At 36.7% G+C, this 23,739-nt stretch overlaps 1 protein-coding gene across 3 annotated transcripts in view; it reads right to left on the bottom strand.

The window, feature by feature from the left end:
• The window catches only part of TRAPPC8 (trafficking protein particle complex subunit 8), a 106,820-nt gene that overhangs the window by 52,810 nt on the left and 30,271 nt on the right, over positions 1–23,739 (bottom strand). For all 3 annotated transcript variants that reach the window (XM_057503977.1, XM_057503975.1, XM_057503976.1), the window contains 5 exons: positions 23,410–23,525; positions 16,134–16,284; positions 13,267–13,367; positions 10,361–10,466; positions 4,274–4,405 (listed from right to left, as the gene is read on the bottom strand). In XM_057503977.1, the coding sequence (XP_057359960.1) occupies positions 4,274–4,405; positions 10,361–10,466; positions 13,267–13,367; positions 16,134–16,284; positions 23,410–23,525 (606 nt within the window). The remainder of the gene's footprint in view (positions 1–4,273; positions 4,406–10,360; positions 10,467–13,266; positions 13,368–16,133; positions 16,285–23,409; positions 23,526–23,739) is intronic.

The following is a 23,739-nucleotide window of genomic DNA, read 5'->3' as shown; positions in this document are numbered from 1 at the left end:
ACAGTCTCTTCAACAGATGGTGCTGGCAAAACTGGACAGCTACATGTAGGAGAATGAAACTGGACCATTGTCTAAGCCCATATACAAAAGTAAACTCAAAATGGATCAAAGACCTGAATGTAAGTCATGAAACCATTAAACTCTTGGAGGAAAACATAGGCAAAAACCTCTTAGACATAAACATGAGTGACCTCTTCTTGAACATATCTCCCCGGGCAAGGAAAACAACAGCAAAAATGAATAAGTGGGACTATATTAAGCAGAAAAGCTTCTGTACAGCAAAAGATACCATCAGTAGAACAAAAAGGAACCCTACAGTATGGGAGAATATATTTGAAAATGACACATCCGATAAAGGATTGACGCCCAGAATATATAAAGAGCTCACACGCCTCAACAAACAAAAAACTAATAACCCAATTAAAAAATGGGCAGAGGAACTGAACAGACAGTTCTCCAAAAAAGAAATACAGATGGCCAACAGACACATGAAAAGATGCTCCACATCGCTAATTATCAGAGAAATGCAAATTAAAACTACAATGAGATATCACTTCACACCAGTAAGGATCGCCACCATCCAAAAGACAAACAACAACAAATGTTGGCGAGGCTGTGGAGAAAGGGGAACCCTCCTACACTGCTGGTGGGAATGTAAGTTAGTTCAACCATTGTGGAAAGTAGTATGGAGGTACATCAAAATGCTCAAAACAGACTTACCATTTGACCCAGGAATTGCACTCCTAGGAATTTACCCTAAGAATGCAGCAATCAAGTATGAGAAAGATCAGTGCACCCCTATGTTTATCGCAGCACTATTTACAATAGCCAAGAATTGGAAGCAACCTAAATGTCCATCGATAGATGAATGGATAAAGAAGATGTGGTACATATACACAATGGAATACTACTCAGCCATAAGAAAAGGGAAAATCCAACCATTTGCAGCAACATGGATGGAGCTGGAGGGTATTATGCTCAGTGAAACAAGCCAAGCGGAGAAAGAGAAATACCAAATGATTTCACTTATCTGTGGAATATAAGAACAAAGGAAAAACTGAAGGAACAAAACAAAAGCAGAATCACAGAACTCAAGAATGGACTAACAGGTACCAAAGGGAAAGGGACTGGGGAGGATGGGTGGGTAGGGAGGGATAAGAGGGGGGAGAAGTAGGGGGTATTAAGATTAGCATACATGGGGGGGTAGGAGAAAAGGGAGGGCTGTACAACACAGAGAAGGCAAGTAGTGATTCTACATTTTGCTATGCTGATGGACAGTGACTGTAAAGGGGTTTATAGGGGGAACCTGGTATAGGGGAGAGCCTAGTAAACATAATATTCGTCATTTAAGTGTAGATTAGTGATACCAAAAAAAAAAAAAAAAAAGGGCAGTTCCTGTGTGGTAACCTCCAATGGGTTCTACACAAGAGATAAAGGGCATATAAAAGTGTAGGCAAAGGGTCTGTTTGTGTTTATACAGAGGATCAAAGCCTAATTGGGCTACCCTGAAAATGAACTAAGATACGATATGAAAAAGAACTTCCAGCATCAGCACTCTCTGGAAGACTCATGACAGAAGATGATCAGCAAAAAACCCCAACAAAGATCCACGCACTGCTACAGCTGTAGATGCACTCATCCCACCAGTTCCTGGACTTGCCATGGGAATGAAAAGGAGATATCTAAGCTGGCCTGTGCATACAGTAAAACAACAAATTTGACTGGATCTATACTGTTGGAACTCAAGCAAGAATTAGGAGAAGTGCAAATTGTAGCGCTCCAAAATCTTACAACTACAGACTATTTACTGTTAAAAGAACATAAGGGATGTGAACATTCCCCAGGAATGGGTTGTTTTAACTTGTCTGATTTCTCTCAGACTGTTCAAGTTCAGATGGACAATATCCACCATATCATAGATAAGTTTTCACAAATGCCTAAGGTGCCTAACTGGTTTTCTTGGTTTCACTGGAGATGGCTGGTAATTACAGGTATGCTTTGGTTATGTAACTATACTCCTATTATGTTAATGTGTGTGCGCAATTTAAGTAGTAGCTTAAAACCTATACATGCTCAAGTTACTCTACAAGAAGATATATCAAAGAAGTAATCAATCTTCCCATGTTTTCTTCTGCCTGCTACTTCTATACCTTTTCTTCTTCCTTCCTAATTACAACCCTTAAATAGAATTCGTGCCTCATATCAAATTTAGCGAGTATCATAATTCTTCCAAGCGGTAAAGATACCTCAAGACAAATGCTGGGCATAGAAGCTACAGGGCATAAATACGCAAAGAAATAAAAAGCTAACTATTTCAAACAATAAGGCTTCTCTCTCACTTACCAACTTTACATTTCCCTGTATGGCCCCGGAAGATGACTGGTTAGCCAGAGACAGGTAAGATTCCTCAAGGGAGGAACAACCTAAGACAGGCACAGTCGCAGGGGGATCATCAGGTGAGAAATTGGGGATCAACAGAGGTGAGGCTTAGAACCTCACCCCCCCGTTCTGAGAGAAATCTTCTGCATACGTGGATGTTTTATTGCCCTTGTCTAGCTTGGATTAACACATAGTCTACAGGCACACACTTGATCATCTACATTTGCTCTCTTACAACACTAAACTCTGTTTTCTACCTTTATCTCGTATCTACCTACCACTTCAGCATTTTATTAAAAATAATAATAATAAAGAGAGAAATGTGGTATCCACATATAAATCAAGTTTAAAAATCAAATGAACATTCATATTTGAACTGACTGTTTATAGTTCATAATGCATGAACAAAACCAAAAGCTTCTGTGATGACTGCCCTTGTAATGTTCACCATGTAACTCATTCACTATGTAAGAATTTGTACTCCATGTAAGAACTTGTTTGTTATGCATCAGAAGATTGGAGACTGACGAAAATTAGGCTTGGGGTGGATTAATGATTGTGCATTGAGTATTGACCCCCCTATACAGAATTTTATTGTTGTTAACTATTTGATCAATAAATATAAGAGATGCCCTCACAAAAAAATATATATATATATATAAACACACTTCCAATTGTAAAATAAATAAGTAACCGGGATGTAATGTATAGCATAAGGAATATAGTCAAAATATTGTAACAGCTTGGTATGGTGATAGCTGGTACCTAGAATTGTCATGTATATAAATGTTGAATCACTATGTTGTACACCTGAAACTAATGTAATGTAATACTGTATGTCAACTACCCTTCAATAAAAAATAATTATCTACAAAAAAAAAAACCAAAAAAACACTTAATTGTATAAATATTTTTGCAGTTTGTATTTAATGTAATCCAAGTTCACATACTGTCTAACCTGGCAGTTTCCAAAAAACAGAGGGAAGAACCCAATCTTGAAATGTTGGTTTTTAAAAATCATGGCGTTTTTTTACATAAAATTGAGAGTATTTTTGAACACCTTTATTTTTTTGTACCTTTGAAATAACACATAGTTTAAAACACTGGAATGTTCTGATGAGTACAGACTATGAAAAATACAAGTTCATAAAAATCTTCATACTCCCATACTAAATCAAAAGTTCCTTGAGAGACAAGACCATGTTGGTTTAATGGGTATATGCTCAGCTCTAGGACAGTGCCCGGAACAGAGAGGGTTATTCAATCCACACTTGTTTCTAAATTTACAGTAATCCACCATCAAGGCTGCTACCACCTTCCCCCGGAGCAAAGCCCAACCAGCAATAGTAAGAGGCTATCAGAGACAGACATTTCTCTCTAAATTCAAAAAGACTCTCCACCCCCACGATGGCCAGGGAAAGCACACAGCAGCTTTCTGCTGAGTATTCAGTGAATTCCATTGTAAGGCACTCTGAAGGACAACAGGAGGCCAGGGCTGAGGGAGAGAGAGTTCAACCACTGCAAAGAACAGTTAATACTGCTTGAATGCATTCAGTATGTCTATGACATACCTTTCACCTATGATTTGGTTTAACCTTCACAAAAGTTTGGATAGAATTCTAAATTTTATAACTAAAAAAACTGATCCTCAAAGAAGTTACCTGACAAAGTCAAGTTGTGACTAGAAGACCAAGTTTAAACCCAGATTTGCCTAAATCCAAATCTCATGCCCTTACCAATATAACATATTACCTTGGAACAAAATTTAGTTTCATTTTAAAATCATAAGAAAATTGACAAGAAACATATTTATAAAATGAGTAGTAAATTATAATAAATAAACAGCAAATTACTTGTTATAATAAACTGCCCTTTTTAAAGAAAATGTACTCACCTGTCCTGCTTTACTAAACCGATGGCCTGCCAGTATCATATGAAATGCGTATTTTCTAACCATGGGGCTCTTCATGTTTATAAAGCAATGTGCTGCCTGTTCCAGAAGAAGTGCACTTCGAAGGTCAGAATCCTGTTGAATGTTTAAAAGAAAACAAGGTTTCACAAAATTAAACATGAAAAGATAATTGATGAAAAAAAGTTGTTTTCTTAAAATAACATATTCAGTGTTTAACTTAGCGTATCTGAGGGCAGAGAGAAAGGGGCAATCCTATCTTGATGACTTTTTCCAATAAGCAAACTTTTTTTTTAATCCTTAAAAAAATTCTCTACCGTGTAATATTTCCTTTTGATTTCATAAAGCAAGTGTCTGGTTATGTTAGGTACCATGTAATAAATCTCTGAAGAAATGCAATTCCTTTATAAATGGCAAAAAAAAAAGCATATAAACTGGGAATTTAATACAGGTATACTGATTAAAAATAAACCAGAAAACAGAGCACAGAGAAAAAACAGATTTACATCCATCTCATTTCTTCTGGAAATTGATCTGTGACACTCAATAGCATACTTCCATCCATTCAAGGAAAGGTAACAGAATGTGTGTAGATTATGAAATAATCAAATCTACTCTATCTTCTCCTATGAAGTTTACACCATTTAGAAGGAATTCTCAATTTATGCTGTGATTCAAGAGGGCCACAATGACTGTCTTTCATTTAAAAGTTTAGAAAGCTTATACTTCAAAGATTTCCAACTGCTTTAAGTTAGTAAATGACACAACTCAATTTAGTTTCCACTTCAACTGACTCTTACACCTTGTACACAGAAAACACATACTCTATTTACATCCTCACCCATAAGGCAAACTTTCAAATGAGAGAGCCGTCACCACTTCACAAACACATGAAAAAGCACTGAAAGCCGCTGATCGACTTGTCAACAACACTTTCACAGAGACTTTCTCCTGGTTCCCAACTGTTCTCAGGCTGAACTTACCATGCCCTTCCCTGTGTTCTGCTGCCATTATTTTCCCCAGGGAAAGTTGAAAACAGAAAACATTTCTTTTTTTTTTTTTTTTTTTTTTAAATAATTATTTTTTATTGAAGGGTAGTTGACGCACAATATTACATTACATTAGTTTCAAGTGTACAACACAGTGATAAAACATTTATATACATAATTCTAGGTTCCAGCTATCACCCTACCAAGCTGTTACAATATCTTGACTATATTCCTTATGCTATACATTACATCCCGGTTACTTATTTATTTTACCATTGGAAGTCTGTCTTTTTTTTTAATTAATTAATTAATTAATTAATTAATTAATTAATTTATTTATTTATTTATTTATTTATTTATTTATTTATTTTTTTGTGAGGGCATCTCTCATATTTAGAAAACATTTCTTTAAATGCAATAATTTCAACAAATTTTAGTTACATCAAAAAGTATTCATAGATCACTGTTTTAACTATCTCCACAGCAAGCACAAAATTGTATTAAAGCAGAAACAAATCTGAGGAAACAATCTAGAAAGCATTCAGTAAATGGTAGATGTTATTATTTAATTTCAACTTCTCATGACAATTAAATGATGAGATGATTTTCCTAGTAAGATCCAAAAGCTAGTAAGTGGGAAAATCAGGAATATACACCATTGGCAAGTGGGTCTTAGCCAAGGGTTGTTGCATCATAACTACTTGGGGGAGCTAGGGAGCTTACCTTATTTTAGGAAAATGTTTTCTTCTTAAAAAACTATTTATGCACACTTCTTTTCCTTAAAAAATAAATGTTTGAAGAAAAAAAGCTAACATCTTTCTTTCCCATCCCATGCCTCTTCCAGATGGCCAGAGGTCAACTCCTGCTATAGCTTGGTATTAGGGTGGTATGTCTCTCAGTACTTGTATATAGGTTTATACATGAATGCGCTTATGTGTTAAATACACAGTTTTTAAAAAATAAACACACCTTTTAATACACAAATGGTATTAGAGAGAATGTTCTTTATCTTCTTAAACTTGGTATCATGGACATCTTGCCACATCTACATCCCTCACTTCTTTTAAAGTTACAGTGTATCCCATTGTACAAATATACCATAATTTATTAATAGTCTTCAACTGATTAATATTGCTTCATACTTTTCTTACTACCAAAAAATGCTTTGGTAAACATCTTTATGGAAGTATTTTTGACCAATTATTCAAATATTTTTAGTAGACTAGTTTTTGGAAATAAGACCAACCACTCAGTTCAGGAAAGCTAAGTATAAACTTCAAATTCTAATCAATATAGCCAAACTGATACACAAAGATACCAATAGATATTCCATCAACAGGAAATCAGAATGCTGTTTTCTATTCTACTCAGCCCAAAATCATTTAAAATTTTTACCTCTTTAATAAAAGAAAAATGACACTTTGTTCCTCAACATACAGTTCTTTAATAGTAAAGCTGTTATTTTCATATGCTTAAAGGTCTTTGTACTTTTTCTGAGAATTGCCTACTTATCTCCTTTTGTGAATGGGTTTTTGTGATTTTTGGTTTTTAAGAGCCTTCTGAACAGTTACTAGTAGGCTTCTGCCATACATTTGCAAATAGCATTTCCCTGTTTAAACGTGAAGTTTCTTTAGTAGAAAAGCATAGTTTAGTACCTTTGCCTTTATGGCTTCAAAATACTGCATCAAGCTAAGAAAGGATGTTATCACTCCTAGAGTCTAAAAAATTATCCCCTAGGCTTTTTTGGTCTCTGTTTTGTTTTGTGTTTCATATTTTAACTTAAGCCCTAATTATAATTATCAAGTAATGAATGAGATAGGACTCCACCCCCCACACACACAACTAGTGCAATGTCACACCACCACCCAGTGAATGACCTAACATTCCCTAGTAATTTTAACCATGCGCGGCATTTAAATTCTCATCCTATTCCATTCTATTCTTGTGACTGTAAACAGTTTTACCTTCTGTAGCCTTATATTTTAATATCTGCAATAGGTAATTCTCTTTAATTAATTCTTCTATTTTGGAATTTTATTTAGACTTCTCAATAGAGTTTCAAGCTTTATTCTTCAAATCCTATAAATTTCTTAAGTATATGCCTAGCGTGCACACACGCATATACACCCACACATATACCTTGTATGAAGCTTGTAAAGCTTCATAAACTGCAAAACCTGGATGGGCAATCCTGGACATTCTGATTAAGATAAAGAACATGCCCTAAATATCTTTGATGGTGTGTAAATGATTCTAATGTACCATCAAGTTGAAAACCAGCAGACTGAACCCTTAGTATTCTCAAACTGAACATTCGAGGACAGACCAACTCAGGAGAGATCTGAAAGTCCATGGCATATATTAATTTAGCTTAATAAAAATTTGACTCTTGTATCTAGTAAAGCTGTTGTCTGAGAATTGATCTGCAGAGCTGAATACCCTACATTCATATCTCATTGCAGCTTTGTTCTTCTTTGGTCCCTGACTCTTATAGTGACACCTAAAGTAGAAAAACATCACTTGGAAACAAAAAAATGGCCCTAAATAGAATAATTGCCATCAGTGCTGACGTAAAAAAAGATTTTCACAAAGTGATAGTTTTACCAAGAAAGCAAAAGCTTTGAAAGAATTGAATAATAAAAATCTATTTTAGTGGTAGTTCCTATCTATGATATGACAAGTCTCCTACATATGCTCAATTAGGAATTAAGAAAAAAAATCTGTGATGCCACTTCAACAAGAGGCCAGCCTATGAAATTTGCCTACAACCAAGAGAGAATGTTAACAAAACTGAAAAGGCAGTATTAACTTAAAATTAGGATAAAGGGGACAAAATCATTTGAGGTAGACTTCTACAAAAACACAGGTGATAATGGCACAAAATACACAAATTTAACTGACTCAAATCTCAAAGATGGTTCTGAGATTTTTTTTAGCCTAACTGTGAGGTTAACAGTAAAGGTGCTATTAGCTGATCAACTTATCCCAGGAGCAGTTTCTCCCAAGCTGGAGAAACATAGAAACTGCTGCTAACCCTGATAGCAAAAAACTGACTTACTGTATTTAAATGCAGTAACAGACGTCTAACAAAAGACTGTAAGACCAGAATAAATGTTCAACGCAGAAACAAAGACACAGGTAGGGGAAAAGCATCATGTCTTAATCACCAAATTCAGACATATTACCCTATGTGGTGGTAAATGTGGCAGGTTTATCAAGCTGGGTTTGCTCTGCCATCCTAAGAATCCCAGGGTATAACACAGAGTTATAACACAAGATCCACTTGCCCATAAATTTGCCTTTCAAAAAATACAGTCAAAGCACACCTCTTCACCCAGTCCTCACAGCTTTTGCTTAAGAACAATACACATAAAATGAACACAAATTCATAGTTAAAATTTAACATGATTTTATACACATTATGCCTGGTAGTACTTTCCAGTTATCTCAAAGAATCTGAATGGCACAGCAGAAAAGGATACTGAAAATCACAATTTTGGGGGAAATGTACCAACCATTTGCCCCCACCCCTCACCCCAAAGCAATAAATGACAATGATAAATTTCCTACAATTTCATGACAAAATAAATCATACAGGTTTGAAAAAGAAAGGTGAAAACAAAGAGTGGTAAAGGAAAAGAGAACAAAGACAGGAAACAGCAAGGTTACAATGCAGACAAATTAATGCTCCAAAGAAATTTTATTCAAGCTCCTAATCCACAAATTCATTCTATATTCACAGATAATACCTAGGTTGAGATCATTTATTATAATACAGAACATAAACATACTCAAGAGCCTCTATTTAGTTCTGCCAAATAGTTTATGTCTGGCAACTGTCCATATTGGTCAGCATCCATGCAATAATAATTATTCAAAATTTTTAACATCATCCCTTAACCTAACTGGTTACATCATTTTTATAACTAATGGTTCATTCAACAAACATTAGTAAGTCATATACTATGTGCCAAGCCCAATTTTAGGCACAAGGGATAAAAATGTAGAAAGCAACATAGTTCCCACCCCTCAAGAAGGTAACAGCTTAAATTTCCAATGGCACGTCAGGTCTGACAGCAGCATTACATGAGAAGGCACAACAGAGACACTTGAACAACCTGGGGTATCACGGGTGCCTACCCGAAGGATGTAACTGATACCAGGACTAGTGAATTAGGTAAAGAAAGGATAAGAGCCACAGTCCAGGAGTACACTAAGGACATGAATCAAGACAAGAGTAGCAAGGATTAAAAAAAGAGAGAGAAAGAAAGAAGTAAATACTTGGGGATATTTTTTTTTAAAAGTTGAAGAAGTTAAAAAGAAAATCCCCCCAGGTTGTGCTACTAACAGGATAGGATAATTACAGGGCATCTCAAGCAATTTCTGCCTTGAGCAAATGAAGAGCTAGTTGGTTATAATTTAAGATCAAGATCTGTAGGGTAAAAAAACTTAAGAGTTTAGTAGTTTAGATATGCTGACTTAAGATGCCTTGGAAACAGTAAGTAGGTCAGTCTAAAAGGCAGCTGGTCATAAAAAGCTCAAAGCTCAAGGGGAGATTTGGGTTGAAGACAGATTTGAGACTAAAAATTATGACTGAACAAATTGCCCAAAAAACGTGTACAGTAAAACTATAAAGTACATTAATATTTAAGGGGCACACAAGGCAGGTGTTTAATTTTGTTCTTGAGCATTCATCTAAAAGATGTGTCTTTAACTACACTTGAAATTCCTGAGTGACTGCTCTTTTCTGAGTATCAAATTTGCATTAAGAATGATACACATGCACAATGCTTTAAATAGAATTATGCAGAGGCCAGAACCTAATTCATAGAAGACACACAATAAATATTTGTGGTTAATAATAAGATTTAAAATCTGTAAATAAAATAAATTCATAAATTTATATAATTTGTAAAAGATTGCATTTAAAATTCATTCAACAAAGAACTAAAGAAGCCATGTTATAAAATCCCAAAGAGAGATTTCCCCCTGATTTTCTTTTGCACACGCTCTCAAGAGAACACAAACTTTTCAAAATCATTAAATAATACTGACTAAAGCAAGTGCCACACATTTTCAGTACCTCGCTGGTCAACCGAATCAGGAGCGCTGCAGCCTCCGAGTACTTGCTTTGGCTTTTTAAGATTTCAGCACTCAGCAACACACACCTTTCAGCCAGGATCATATTCCTGAAGAAAAAAGGCACAAAGAATGTAATCAGCACTACAATGTCTGAGCACATCACAGCAGCCATGTACAGAACTTTCCAGTTCTGGTTTTTAAGTAAAATGAAATCCATGTCTTTGCTATCCACTTATCCAAAAAAGCTGATAAGAAAATTTCAAAGAAGTCTTTAAACTCATGAAAACTTTTTATCTTCACGTAATTTCATAGACTGCAATGCCAAGTCATACTTCCTGTATGCAAAAAGCTAAAACCTAACTGGTGTCTCTGAACCAGCAGCTAGTTAACAAAACTTTTTATGAACAGAGAAGAATATAAACATTTATTTTTCCTTCCTCACTGCAAACTCTCATGAGGTGTATTTCCTTTCACTAGTTACTTTTAAGCATATTTTAAGTGCTTCCTCCTGGTAGTACAATTGACATGTTTCAAATGGAGAAAGCCTGAGCCAGTATTGCCTGATTGATCTCCGAGCAAGATCTTTGTAAAAAAACACAATCAGTTGATTTTTCTTTGTAACTACTACAATCAGTAATCTAGATTTGGATTATTCATTCTTAAAATTAATAAGTATAAATGAAAACATTCTTACTGTGAAATTACAAAACGCAACCCTTTGGCTGGGAAATGGCAAAGCTTTTCTCTTTTTACTTTCTAATCCTTTTATGAAAACACTTGGCCTTCAAATTACAACCAAAGATTATTAACTTGAAGGTTATTCTGAACTGTTATTTTTAAAATACAATTTACAACTTTCAAAAATTACTATAGTGATCTGCCATGAACTTTCTACAAATCATAGCCTTTCTTAGAAGGTATTTACAATTTATCTAAACAGTTTATCTAAAATTGTTTTCATGAACTGAAAAGACTAACTCCTATTACCAACACATACTCACCTATATGGTCAAATATGCTTAGCTCTTAAAGAGTTTTCTTAAGCAAACTTTAAAACCCCCTTAAATCTTAACACTCTTGTCTTATTTATGTATGTGTATTTCTTACCTATATATGTGGTCAGGTAAGGCACAAAACTACCAAGTCAAGGCCTTTACTGTCTATCCAAGCAACATTTAAAAAATCATTTGCATCAGGATATGAAAGTGCTGAGAATTCAAGTATTTCTATGACACAATCCCTACCTAAGGCAGAAACTTTTACAAAACAGATAAGGAACAGGGAACACTTGATTTTTATTGGGCTTTGGGGAAGGAAGAACGGCTTCATAAAAAAAAGAGAAAATCTTTTAAGGATAAATATGGTCTTATCAGTTAAAAAATGGAGTGTGGCATTCTGAGAAAAAGGGCATTGCCAAAGTAATACTTTGTTTATTACTTTAGTGTATTCTAAAAAAACGTATTCACATTTTAGTATTTCTGAAATCACATAGCTTCTTAAAATTGATGTATACAATTAATGTGTTTCTAATTTACCCCCCAAAATCGACTCAACTGATGATAAAGCTTATCAATTACGGTAACTTAGAACGGAGATTCTAAGGGAGACACGTGGTACAAGGCACTCAGTGAGGACCATGCAGCCTGTGCTGGGCAGGAGGCTGAAACCACAGGGCCACAGCTCATCTGACTCTGGGGCCACTGCACCTCACTCTCCCTTTCTTTTCCCATCAGTCCATCTGCCTATCTTTGTACCTCCTGAAGACAAGGAATATCTTTCTAAAGAAAGAATATTCAAACTTCTTGAAACTCTTGTGACTCTGACTGCCTCCATCCCTCCCTCTCCAAGTTCTACTTTTGGTATCTCTCCTTTTCAGAATCCTTCAGTGGTTCTTTTCTCAGGAGGCTCTCTCTCTTGCCAGAAGGGCCAAAACATTCTTGAATAGATTTTAAGGTATAGGAGGTAGGATTTGATACTGTTGCCACCATTTATTAGCTGAATGCTCTTGGGAAAGTTAAACTTTAAGTTTCAGTCTCATCTGTAAAACTGAGGTAATAATAGTACCACCATTTGGTAAGTTTGCTGTAAAGATTAAATGAGAGTACAGAGTCATTTTGGCAGATGCGCAAATGCTGAGCACACAAGTTACTGATTATCAGTGTTGCACTATAAACACACATTGTTACCACTGCTCTTCCCCCTTTGGCACTACAGGAGACAAAATTGCCTGTGTCTCTTAAAGCCCATACATTCTACACAGAAAAGTCAGATTACTCTTCCTGCAAAATTACTTTTATTATGTCAAGGTTCTACTCAAATATTCAGTAACTCCCATTTGCTACTACATACATTCTTACAGCTTAACAATAACGTTAATAAATGAGTTAAGGCTCCCCACATTGATTTCTTTCAAAACACCTGCTCATTAACCAACAGCCAGGGCTCTACTATGTCTCACCAGTGACGCTGCATCCAAACAGTATTCTTGACGATCACAATCCTGAAAGGTCTTCATGGCTATCAAATCCCAACTACTTTTCTTTCAAGGTCTGGTCCTCAAACAGCCCATGTAACCTCTTCTGACCCTTTCAGACCAGCTCATGGTCTCCTTACAATGCTAAATTCTAACTCTACACAAAGTGCCAGCAGAACTCTGTGTGTACAAAACACTTCTCATCTCCTTTCCCCGGACTGTCATTTCACTCTGTTTTTGACGAACTCCTGGCTTAATAGCAGTTAAGGTTAGAGATGCCCCCATGGTACAAACCACCCTTGAAATATAACCTCAACAGTACATATATCAAATTCCTAACCACAAATCCAAGCGGAAGAGGAAAGGAAAGGAGGATGTAATAGAACGCTAATTTAAGAAAAAATGGACGTGACCTGAACATTCTAGTCACCTACTTGCAGATATCCCGGTAAGTCTGGACTGCTGTATCCATGTAATGTGCAGGGTATGGCCTAGGTGCTCCCGGCTGAAGAAAAGCTGACACTGCTGCCATTTCCTAGAGGAAAGAAATGACATTATTTGTACTTTTTCGAAAGAATAAATATTCTTGTAGTTTAGAATTCAGGAGCCTAAAAATCAGAATGAAGTTTGCTAGGGTTTTTTATGTATGCACATGTATAAATTTCAGAGTAATGTAGACTTGAAAAATGTATTTATATGTTTTTAGTTTTAAATTTCTCTACTCAAAGTCTGTCATTCGTTTAAATAAGATTTTCAAAAGACCCAGTAAACACTTCAAGTTATGACATATATTAGCCTAGCATAAGATTCCTTCTTCTGCCACCTCCTCTTTGCTCTTTCCTATCCCTCCGGGCGTAGAGAACAGACCAGTGACAGGACCATACAGAGACAAAATTAAGTACATCTCTTTCCAATTACTGGCCATCGAAATATGAAAAAGGCGCTCACAATTGCCTGTCCTATACTTTCAGCTATTTATACACTTGAGTTTACATACTGTATCATACATACAGAAGGCACAGTGGCCATATCTTAGAACTGTATTATTGTCTTTTCTAGGTCTTTTTATTTCATTTTTAAAAGTCATTCTATTGTCAATATCTGTGACGTTGGTTAATAATTCAAAATATTATACAGTGGTGCTAAAGGATTTAGAAATGAAGACTAATATACAAGTTTTGGCTTTCATAGTAAAACATCCTACAATGTCCACACTTGTGCTATCATATTCACCAAGCTTAAAGAAAAATCTAACTAGAAATAAATGAAACTTTAATAACTTGGAGGAAAAAACTGTTCAGGCCAATCTACTTTTACAAAGAATAAGTGTATTTTTCAGTAACATTCTTAAAGATAAAAAAAATACAGAAAAAAATTATCTAAAAACTGGGACTATGACTGAAGTCTTTAACCTGACAGGCTCTAACATCCATAACAATACAAACTAGTGTTTCAAAATGCTTCTCTAGCCTCAGCAGCCAGCAGTGGCTGCTCCAAAATTTACTGAACGAACTGAATGAAAATGCATCCTACCCATGTGACAAAATATACTACTGCTCTGAAACATCATATTTTCTTAACTAGTTTAGATTTTAACTAATATACATAATGAATATATGGTATAACACTATATTGTACAAAAAATACATATTTACCATAATATAAACATATATATTACATATATATATACATTAATAAGTGTGCTAAGAAAAAATCCTTTAAGAAAAATATACCCCAATTTCTAAGTTATTTTCCAATTTAATTCTGCAAGAAACATTAAATAGCAAATATACAAACAAAACTAACATAGTCTATACAGATCTGGTGAGAAAATTCAGAATGATCAGTGCAAGTTACCACATAATCTTCAATAACCAACCACTAAGTCATTTCTTATATTCTATAATAATGAATTAATACATTTTACAAAGCTTTTCATCAAGAAACAAGTGATCTGCTTAACCTTCAGTTAGTTATGAGTGATTACACTACAAAACAGTGTTTCTTCAAGAATTACTGGTTGTGTATGATTTGTAACTTTATCATTACCATAACTAAATATTGTCCATAATTTTCATCTAAAAAGGCAAGTAAGCTTAGTCTGTCCGACTACAACACACTTGGACTTGATCAATTAGCTAATGTGTGAATGATAAATAGGGAAGAGTCCCAGTACTACTACAATAATACAAATAAAATTTGTATTCATTCACAATTTTTCTTAGTCAAGGCAATCAAAAATAACATACAGAATTATAACCTCAGCAGCAAAGGAAAAAGCCCTGAGCTCAGCTGTTTCACAGGTGGGAGTTTTTCTGTCTGCATGTTAAAATAAAATACAAATGCCTACAGTCTGATGCCTGTGAACTCTGCAGAGAGGTACATACCCAGTATGCTCACACAGCTCTTGACTCAGGCAGGCTGCACTTCCTCCATGCTCCCCTTCCTAGGAAGGCCACTGGGTAGGAAGGAGCTCCTCTTCCCATGCCCTAACCACAGCCACCATAATTTACATATTGGTTTGTGTATTTTTTAAATTAATTAAGTTAACCTCCAGGCATGCTGGAACTGTCTGACTACAGGTCACCTTCCAAGGTACAAAAACATTTTTTTGTTTCTGTCCTGGTTACAAAGATCCTAGGTTTTAGGAGATCTGCCCCAATCTTATTGTCTCCGTGGCCGATTATTTTTAGGGCACCTTTTATGGACTACAAGCATTTTCAGGTGTACACATATTATGTTAGAGCAGATATGTCTTTACTTTCTCCTAAAGAAAAACTTTTATACTATGAATAATAATTCAGATTCAAATTCAAGCTTGAAAACATACAGATTTAGAAGGTACTAATCAAAGCTAAGATATCTCAACCCTCATTTCTGACCATGTTCTTTTTTCTATTTGAAGTACAGTTGATACACAATATTACTTTGGTTTCAGGTGTACAATACAGCAATTCAATAATACATATTATGAAGTACCACGAAATGTGTAGTTACCAACTGTCACCATACAGAGATACAACAGTATTACTGACTCTATATTCCCTATGTTAGACTTTTCATGCCTGTGACTTATTTATTTCATAACGGTTTTTATCCCCTTCACCTCATATCGGACCATATTTAAATACACTAGTTTGAGGACAATCCATCAATTCAGCATAATCTGAAATCTATAAAGCACTGTATACTCTTTGGACAACTTTACCCTTAGGTACTTTGCTTGCCATTTACCAAGGAGAAATGCTTCAGTAGTTCATGGTAGCAGACCTAGGAAATTATAATATTATACAATACCAACCAAGGCACCAGCTGCATAAAGCATTGCTTGGTCGTTCAGAAAATCCTTCTTTGCAGTGTGATAGCAACTGTAGGCCAAATCATAATGCTGCACCAGGAAACATAAGTCAGCCATCTTCCGAGTCTGAAGTTCTGGCGCCTCTGGGGGGTACCTGCAAATACAGACTAAGTAATGAAAGCTATTCATAATTTATGACCCCCAACCCATTAAATATTATAAAATGTATAACAAGCTCCTCAACTGTCAAACACAGAAGGAAACCTGAGCCTGATTTATAAGAATTCTATCTCAATGAATGGAGTGTCACTTCTCAAAGAAACCTGGGAACAGTCAGAGACATCTTCATTTATATAAGTTAGAGCCCTATATAGAGAACTTCTCAACAGCAGGCAAGCATTTTCTTCATGGTCAAATTATGAAACAAATGGATAACTCCAGGTGGACCACATTTTTTTTTTGGTATCATTAATCTACAATTACATGAGGAACATTATGTTTACTAGACTCCCCCCTTCACCAACTCCCCCCAACATACCCCATTAGTCACTGTCCATCAGCGTAATAAGATGCTGTAAAATCATTACTTGTCTTCTCTGTGTTGCGCAGCCCTCCCTGTGCCACCACACACATTACACATGCTAATCGTAAGGCCCCCTTTCTTCTTCCGCCCCCTTCTCCCTTCCTTCCCTCTCATTCTCCCCAGTCCCTTTCCCTCTGGTAACTGTTAGTCCTTTCTTGGGTTCTGTGATTCTGCTGCTGTTTTGTTCCTTCAGTTTTTCTTTGTTCTTATACTCTACATATGAGTGAAATCATTTGGTATTTGTCATTCTCCGCCTGGCTTATTTCACTGAGCATAATACCCTCTGGCTCCATCCATGTTGTTGCAAATGGTAGGATTTGTTTTCTTCTTATGGCTGAATAATATTCCATTGTGTATATGTACCACATCTTCTTTATCCATTCATCTACTGATGGACACTTAGGTTGCTTCCAATTCTTGGCTATTGTAAATAGTGCTGCGATAAACATAGGGGTGCATCTGTCTTTTTCAAACTGGGCTGCTACATACTTAGGCTAAATTCCTAGAAGTGGAATTCCTGGTTGAATGGTATGCCTATTTTGAGCATTTTGAGGGACCTCCATACTGCTTTCCACAATGGTTGAACTAGCTTACATTCCCACCAGCAGTGTAGGAGGGTTCCCCTTTCTCCACAACCTCGCCAACATTTGTTGTTTGTCTTTTGGTTGGTAGCCATCCTTACTGGTGGGAGGTGATATCTCATTGTGGTTTTAATATGCATTTCTCTTATAACTAGTAACGTGGAGCATCTTTTCATGTGTCTGTTGGCCACCTGAATTTCTTCTTTGGAGAACTGTCTCTTCAGCTCCTCTGCCCATTTTTTTAATTGGACTGTTCGCTTTTTGTTTGTTGAGGTGTGTGAGCTCTTTATATATTTTGGATGTCAACCCTTTATCAGATCTGTCATTTAAAAATATATTCTCCCATACTGTAGGGTACCTCTTTGTTCTATTGATGGTGTCCTTTGCTGTACAGAAGCTTTTCAGCTTGATGTAGTCCCACCTGTCCATTTTTGCTTTTGTTTCCCTTGCCCGGGAAGATACGTTCATGAAGAAGTCACTCATGTTTATGTCCAAGAGATTATTGCCTATGTTTTTTTCTAAGAGTTTTATGGTTTCATGACTTACATTCAGGTCTTTGATCCATTTCGAATTTACTTTTGTGTATGGGGTTAGACAGTGATCCAGTTTCATTCTCCTACATGTAGCTGTCCAGTTTTGCCAGCACCATCTGTTGAAGAGACTGTCATTTCCCCATTGTATGTCCATGGCTCCTTTATCATATATTAATTGACCATATATGTTTGGGTAAATGTCTGGAGTTTCAATTCTGTTCCACTGGTCTGTGGCTCTGTTCTTGTGCCAGCACCAAATTGTCTTGATTACTGTGGCTTTGTAGTAGAGCTTGAAGTTGGGGAGCGAGATTCCCCCCACTCTATTCTTCCTTCTCAGGATTGCTTTGGCTATTCAGGTCTTTGGGGTTTCCATATGAATTTTTGAACTATTTGTTCCAGTTCATTTAAGAATGCTGTTGCTATTTTGATAGGGATTGCATCAAATCTGTATATTGCTTTGGGCAGGATGGCCATTTTGACTATATTAATTCTTCCTAGCCAAGAGCGTGGGATGAGTTTCCATCTGTTAGTGTCCCCTTTAATTTCTCTTAAGAGTGTCTTGTAGTTTTCAGGGTACAGGTCTTTCACTTCTTTGTTTAGGTTTATTCCTAGGTATTTTATTCTTTTTGATGCTATTGTGAATGGAATTGTTTTGCTGATTTCTCTTTCTATTGGCTCATTGTTAGCGTATAGGAAAGCCACAGATTTCTGTGTGTTAATTTTGTATCCTGCAACTTTGCTGTATTCCGATATCAGTACTAGTAGTTTTGGAGTGGAGTCCTTAGGGTTTTTTATGTACACTATCATGTCATCTGCAAATAGTGACAGTTTAACTTCTTCTTTACCAATCTGGATTCCTTGTATTTCTTTGTTTTGTCTAATTGTCATGCCTAGGACCTCTAATACTATGTTAAGTAACAGTGGGGAGAGTGGGCATCCCGTCTTGTTCCCAATCTCAGAGGAAAAGCTTTCAGCTTCTCTCTGTTAAGTATGATGTTGGCTGTGGGTGTGTCATATATGGCCTTTATCATGTTGAGGTACTTGCCCTCTATACCCATTTTGTTGAGAGTTTTTATCATGAATGGATGTTGAATTTTGTCGAATGCTTTTTCAGCATCTATGGAGATGATCATGTGGTTTTTGTCCTTCTTTTTGTTGATGTTGTGGATGATGTTGATGGATTTTCGAATGTTGTACCATCCTTGCATCCCTGGGATGAATCCCACTTGATCATGGTGTATGATCCTTTTGAAATATTTTTGAACTTGGTTTGCTAATATCTTGTTGAGTATTTCTGCATCTATGTTCATCAGGGATATTGGTCTGTAATTTTCTTTTCTGGTGGGGGTCTTTGTCAGGTTTTAGCATTAGGGTGATGTTGCTTTCATAGAATGAGTTTTGGGAGTATTCCCTCCTCTTCTATTTTTTGGAAAACTTGAAGGAGAATGGGTATTATGTCTTCTCTTTAGGTCTGATAAAATTTCAAGATAAATTCATCTGGCCTAGGGGTTTTGTTCTTGGGTAGTTTTTTGATTACCGATTCAATTTCTTTGCTCTTAATTGGCTTGTTTAAATTTTGTGTTTCTTCCTTGGTCAGTCTTGGAACGTTGTATTTTTCTAGGAAGTTGTCCATTTCTTCTAGGTTTTCCAGCTTGTTAGCATATAGGTTTTCATAGTATTCTCTAATAATTCTTTTTATTTCCGTGGGGTGTGTCGTGATTTTTGCTTTCTTTTTTATGATTCTGTTGATGTGTGTTGATTCTCTTTTTCTCTTAATAAGTTTGGCTAGAGGCTTATCTATTTTGTTTATTTTCTCGAAGAACCAGCTCTTGGTTTCATTGATTTTTTCTATTGTTTTATTCTTCTCAATTTTATTTATTCCTTCTCTGATCTTTATTATGTCCCTCCTTCTGCTGACTTTAGGCCTCATCTGTTCCTCTTTTTCCAATTTTGATAGTTGTGACATTGGACTATTCATTTGGGATTGTTCTTCCTTCTTTAAGTATGCCTGGATTGCTATATACTTTCCTCTTAAGACTGCTTTCGCTGCATCCCACAGAAGTTGGGGCTTTGTGTTGTTGTTGTCATTTGTTTCCATATATTCCTTGAACCCTATTTTAATTTGTTCGTCAATCCACTGATTATTTAGGAGCATGTTGTTAAGCCTCCATGTGTTTGTGAGCCTTTTTGTTTTCTTTGTACAATTTATTTCTAGTTTTACACCTTTGTGGTCTGAAAAGTTGGTTGGTAGAATTTCAATCTTTTGGAATTTACTGAGGCTCTTTTTGTGGCCTAGTATGTGGTCTATTCTGGAGAATATTCCATGTGCCCTTGAGAAGAATGTGTATCCTGTTGCTTTTGGATGAAGAGTTCTATAGATGTCTATTAGGTCCATCTGTTCTAGTGTGTTTCTCAGTGCCTCTGTGTCCTTACCTATTTTCTGTCCAGTGGATCTATCCTTTGGAGTGAGTGGTGTGTTGAAGTCTCCTAAATTGAATGCATTGCATTTTATTTCCTCCTTTAGTTCTGTTAGTAGTTGTTTCACATATGTTGGTGCTCCTGTGTTGGGTGCATATATATTTATAATGGTTATATCCTCTTGTTGGACTGAGCCCTTTATCATTACGTAGTGTCCTTCTTTATCTCTTGTTACTTTCTTTGTTTTGAAGTCTATTTTGTCTGATACTAGTATTGCAACACCTGCTTTTTTCTCCCTGTTGTTTGCATGAAATATCTTTTTCCATCCCTTGACTTTTAATGTGTGCATGTCTTTGGGTTTGAGGTGGGTCTCTTGTAAGCAGCATATAGATGGGTGTTGCTTTTTTATCCATTCTATTACTCTGTGCCTTTTGATTGGTGCATTCAGTCCATTTATATTTAGGGTGATTATTGAAAGATATGTACTTATTGCCATTGCAGGTTTTAGATTCGTGGTTACCAAAGGTTCAAGTTTAGCTTCTTTAGTATCTTACTGTCTAACTTAACTTGCTTATTGAGCTGTTATAAACACTGTCTGGTGATTCTTTATTTCTCTTCCTTCTTATTCCTCCTCCTCCATTCTTTATATGTTGGTTGTTTTATTCTGTGCTCTTTTGTGTTTCCTTTGACTGCTTTTGTGTGGTAGTTTTATTTTTTGCCTTTAGTTAGTATTTGGTTGGTTTGCGTTCTTTGCTGTGATTTTTCTCTGGTGACATCTGTTTAGTCTTTGGAGTGCTCCCATCTAGAGCAGTCCCTGTAAGATGCCCTGTAGAGGTGGTTTGTGGGAGCAAATTCCCTCAACTTTTGCTTGTCTGGGAATTGTTTAATCCCTCCTTCATATTTAAATGATAATCACACTGGATACAGTATTCTTGGTTCGAGGCCCTTCTGTTTCATTGCATTAAATATATCATGCCATTCTCTTCGGGCCTGTAAGTTTTCTGTTGAGAAATCTGATGATAGCCTGATGGGTTTTCCTTTGTAGGTGACCTTTTTCTTCTCTCTAGCTGCCTTTAAAACTCTGTCCTTGTCCTTGATCTTTGCCATTTTACTTATTATGTGTCTTGGTGTTTTCGTCCTTGGGTTCCTTCTGTTGGGAGTTCTGTGTACTTCCATGGTCTGATCGATTATTTCCTCCCCCAATTTGGGGAAGTTTTCAGCAATTATTTCTTCAAAGACACTTTCTATCCCTTTTTCTCCCTCTTTTTCTTCTGGTACCCCTATAATGCAGAAATTGTGCCTTTTGGATTGGTCACATAGTTCTCTTAATATTGTTTCATTCCTGCAGATCCTTTTCTCTCTCTCTGGGTCAGCTTCTCTGCGTTCCTATTCTCTGATTTCTATTCCATTAACGGCCTTTTGCACCTCGTCCAGTCTGCTCTTAAGTCCTCTTCCAGAGATTGTTTCATTTCTGTAATCTCCCTCGGGACTTCATCCCTTAGCTCTTGCATATTTCTCTGCAGCTCCATCAGCATGGTTATGACCTTTATTTTCAATTCTTTTTCAGGGAAATTGGTTAGGTCTATCTTCCCAGATTCCTTCTCAGGGGAGGATGTCTCGGTTAGTCTGGTTTGTATCAAATTCTTCTGCCTTTTCATGGTGATAGAGGTAGTTGTGGGGAGCTGGCGTGATTGTTGGCTGGGAGAATGTCCCTTCTTGCTGGTTTGTGGCCTTCCTCTCCGGAGAGAACAGCGACCCCTAGCAGCTTGTGCTGGGCAGCTGCACGTAGACAGGGTGTCTGATTCTTGCCCAGCCACTGTGGAGTAAGCTCCGCAGTTGCTGTGGATGTGGCCGGCCTCAGGCTGCTCCTCCCATATGGTGGAGCCGCGTTGGAGGGGAAATGGTCAGGAGGCTGTTTATCGCCATGAGGGGCCTCCGAGTTGCGCTGCCACCCAGGTGGTTAGGGTGCCTGGAGTTCCTTGGGATTCCCATCTGCTGGGCTAAGTGTCCCGGGACACTTCCGTCCAGCTGTGGGGGTCCCTGTTCCTTGAAGATTTTCAGATGGCACTCGCTTTTCTTTGTCTCAGGGGCACCAGCTGTGGGGACCCTCTCACAGGTCTTACTGTCCTGTTTCCCTAGCATCCAGCACACCATGCACTGTGTGTCTGCGCTCCAGTGCAGACGGCTAGGGCTGGCTATTTAGTAGTCCTGGGCTTCCTCTCCGTCCCCGCTCCGACTCTTCTCCTCCCACCAGGGACTGGGGTGAGGGGCACTCGGGTCCCGCCAAGCCGCGGTTGTATTTTACCCCCTTGGCGAGGTGCTGGGTTCTCACAGGTGTGGATGTAATCTGGCTGTTGTCCTGTGTCTTCTGGTCTCTCTTTTAGGAATAGTTGTATTTGTTGTATTTTCAAAAATATATATGGCTTTGGGAGGATATTTCCGCTGCTCTACTCATGCCGCCATCTTGGCTCTGCCCTCCTCCTCTGCCCATTTTTTAATTGGATTATTTTCTTTTTGTTCGTTGAGGTGCGTGAGCTCTTTATATATTTTGGATGCCAACCCCTTATCAGATATGTCATTTATGAATATATTCTCCCATACTGTAGGATACCTTTTTGTTCTATTGATGGTGTCCTTTGCTGTATAGAAGCTTTTCAGCTTGATAGAGTCCCACTTGTTCATTTTTGCTTTTGTTTCCCTTGCCTGGGGAGATATGTTCATGAAGAAGTTGCTCATGTTTATGTCCAGGTGAACCACTTTTATATATTACTGGGAAAAAAAACCTCAAAATGATTTGTTTTCCCTTAAAACAGGATTTTATATTAAACATATGTTGCCATATCTTGGAACTGCTAGGCCACAATATTTTGGTTTAGAAGTGTTATGACTTAATACCTAACCTAACTCCCATCTTTTTTTATAAATAGGGAAAGAGCCCTAAAGCAAGTGACTTTCCCAGTTATCATGTTTATTTTCAGATATTCAATTACTTAAAGGTTTTTAAATTTTTTCTTAATTTACTTAGTCCCTGATCTTATCTACCCCAGTTTTGACCAATGTGAAACTAAGAAACTAAAGAGACAGTCATTTTTTTACAGGACATCATACAGCCAAACGACAGTCAAAGTCAAACAGGAAAAACAGAATGATAATGTGTCACTCACAGCAATCCAGATGTATTTTTCAGCTCATTAATGCTCTTTTCTGGTACTTTACTGCCACTAAACCATTTTTTAGTTGCAGAAAATAGAGATCGACTCAAACCTTTCCTTGATATTAGCTACAAAAGATAAAATGTGTTACAAATACGAGAACTTAATCTTTTTATTTTACATGAAATTTTAAAATTCTAAGTAACTAAAAAGCTTTAGTAGTAAGCAAATGTTCATCTGAACAATACTGATTTAAAGAAAACTGTTCAAACTGCCAGCAAAATCCCTGGTAGCAATGAACAAGCCTCTCCTAGGATTTAGTAGAACTTCATCATTGATAGT

The sequence above is a fragment of the Manis pentadactyla genome, chromosome 6 (assembly GCF_030020395.1).
Source record: "Manis pentadactyla isolate mManPen7 chromosome 6, mManPen7.hap1, whole genome shotgun sequence".
Classification (NCBI taxonomy): Eukaryota; Metazoa; Chordata; class Mammalia; order Pholidota; family Manidae; genus Manis; species Manis pentadactyla.
Note: the sequence above shows the minus strand (reverse complement) of the source record. Positions and strands in the feature narration are given on the sequence as shown.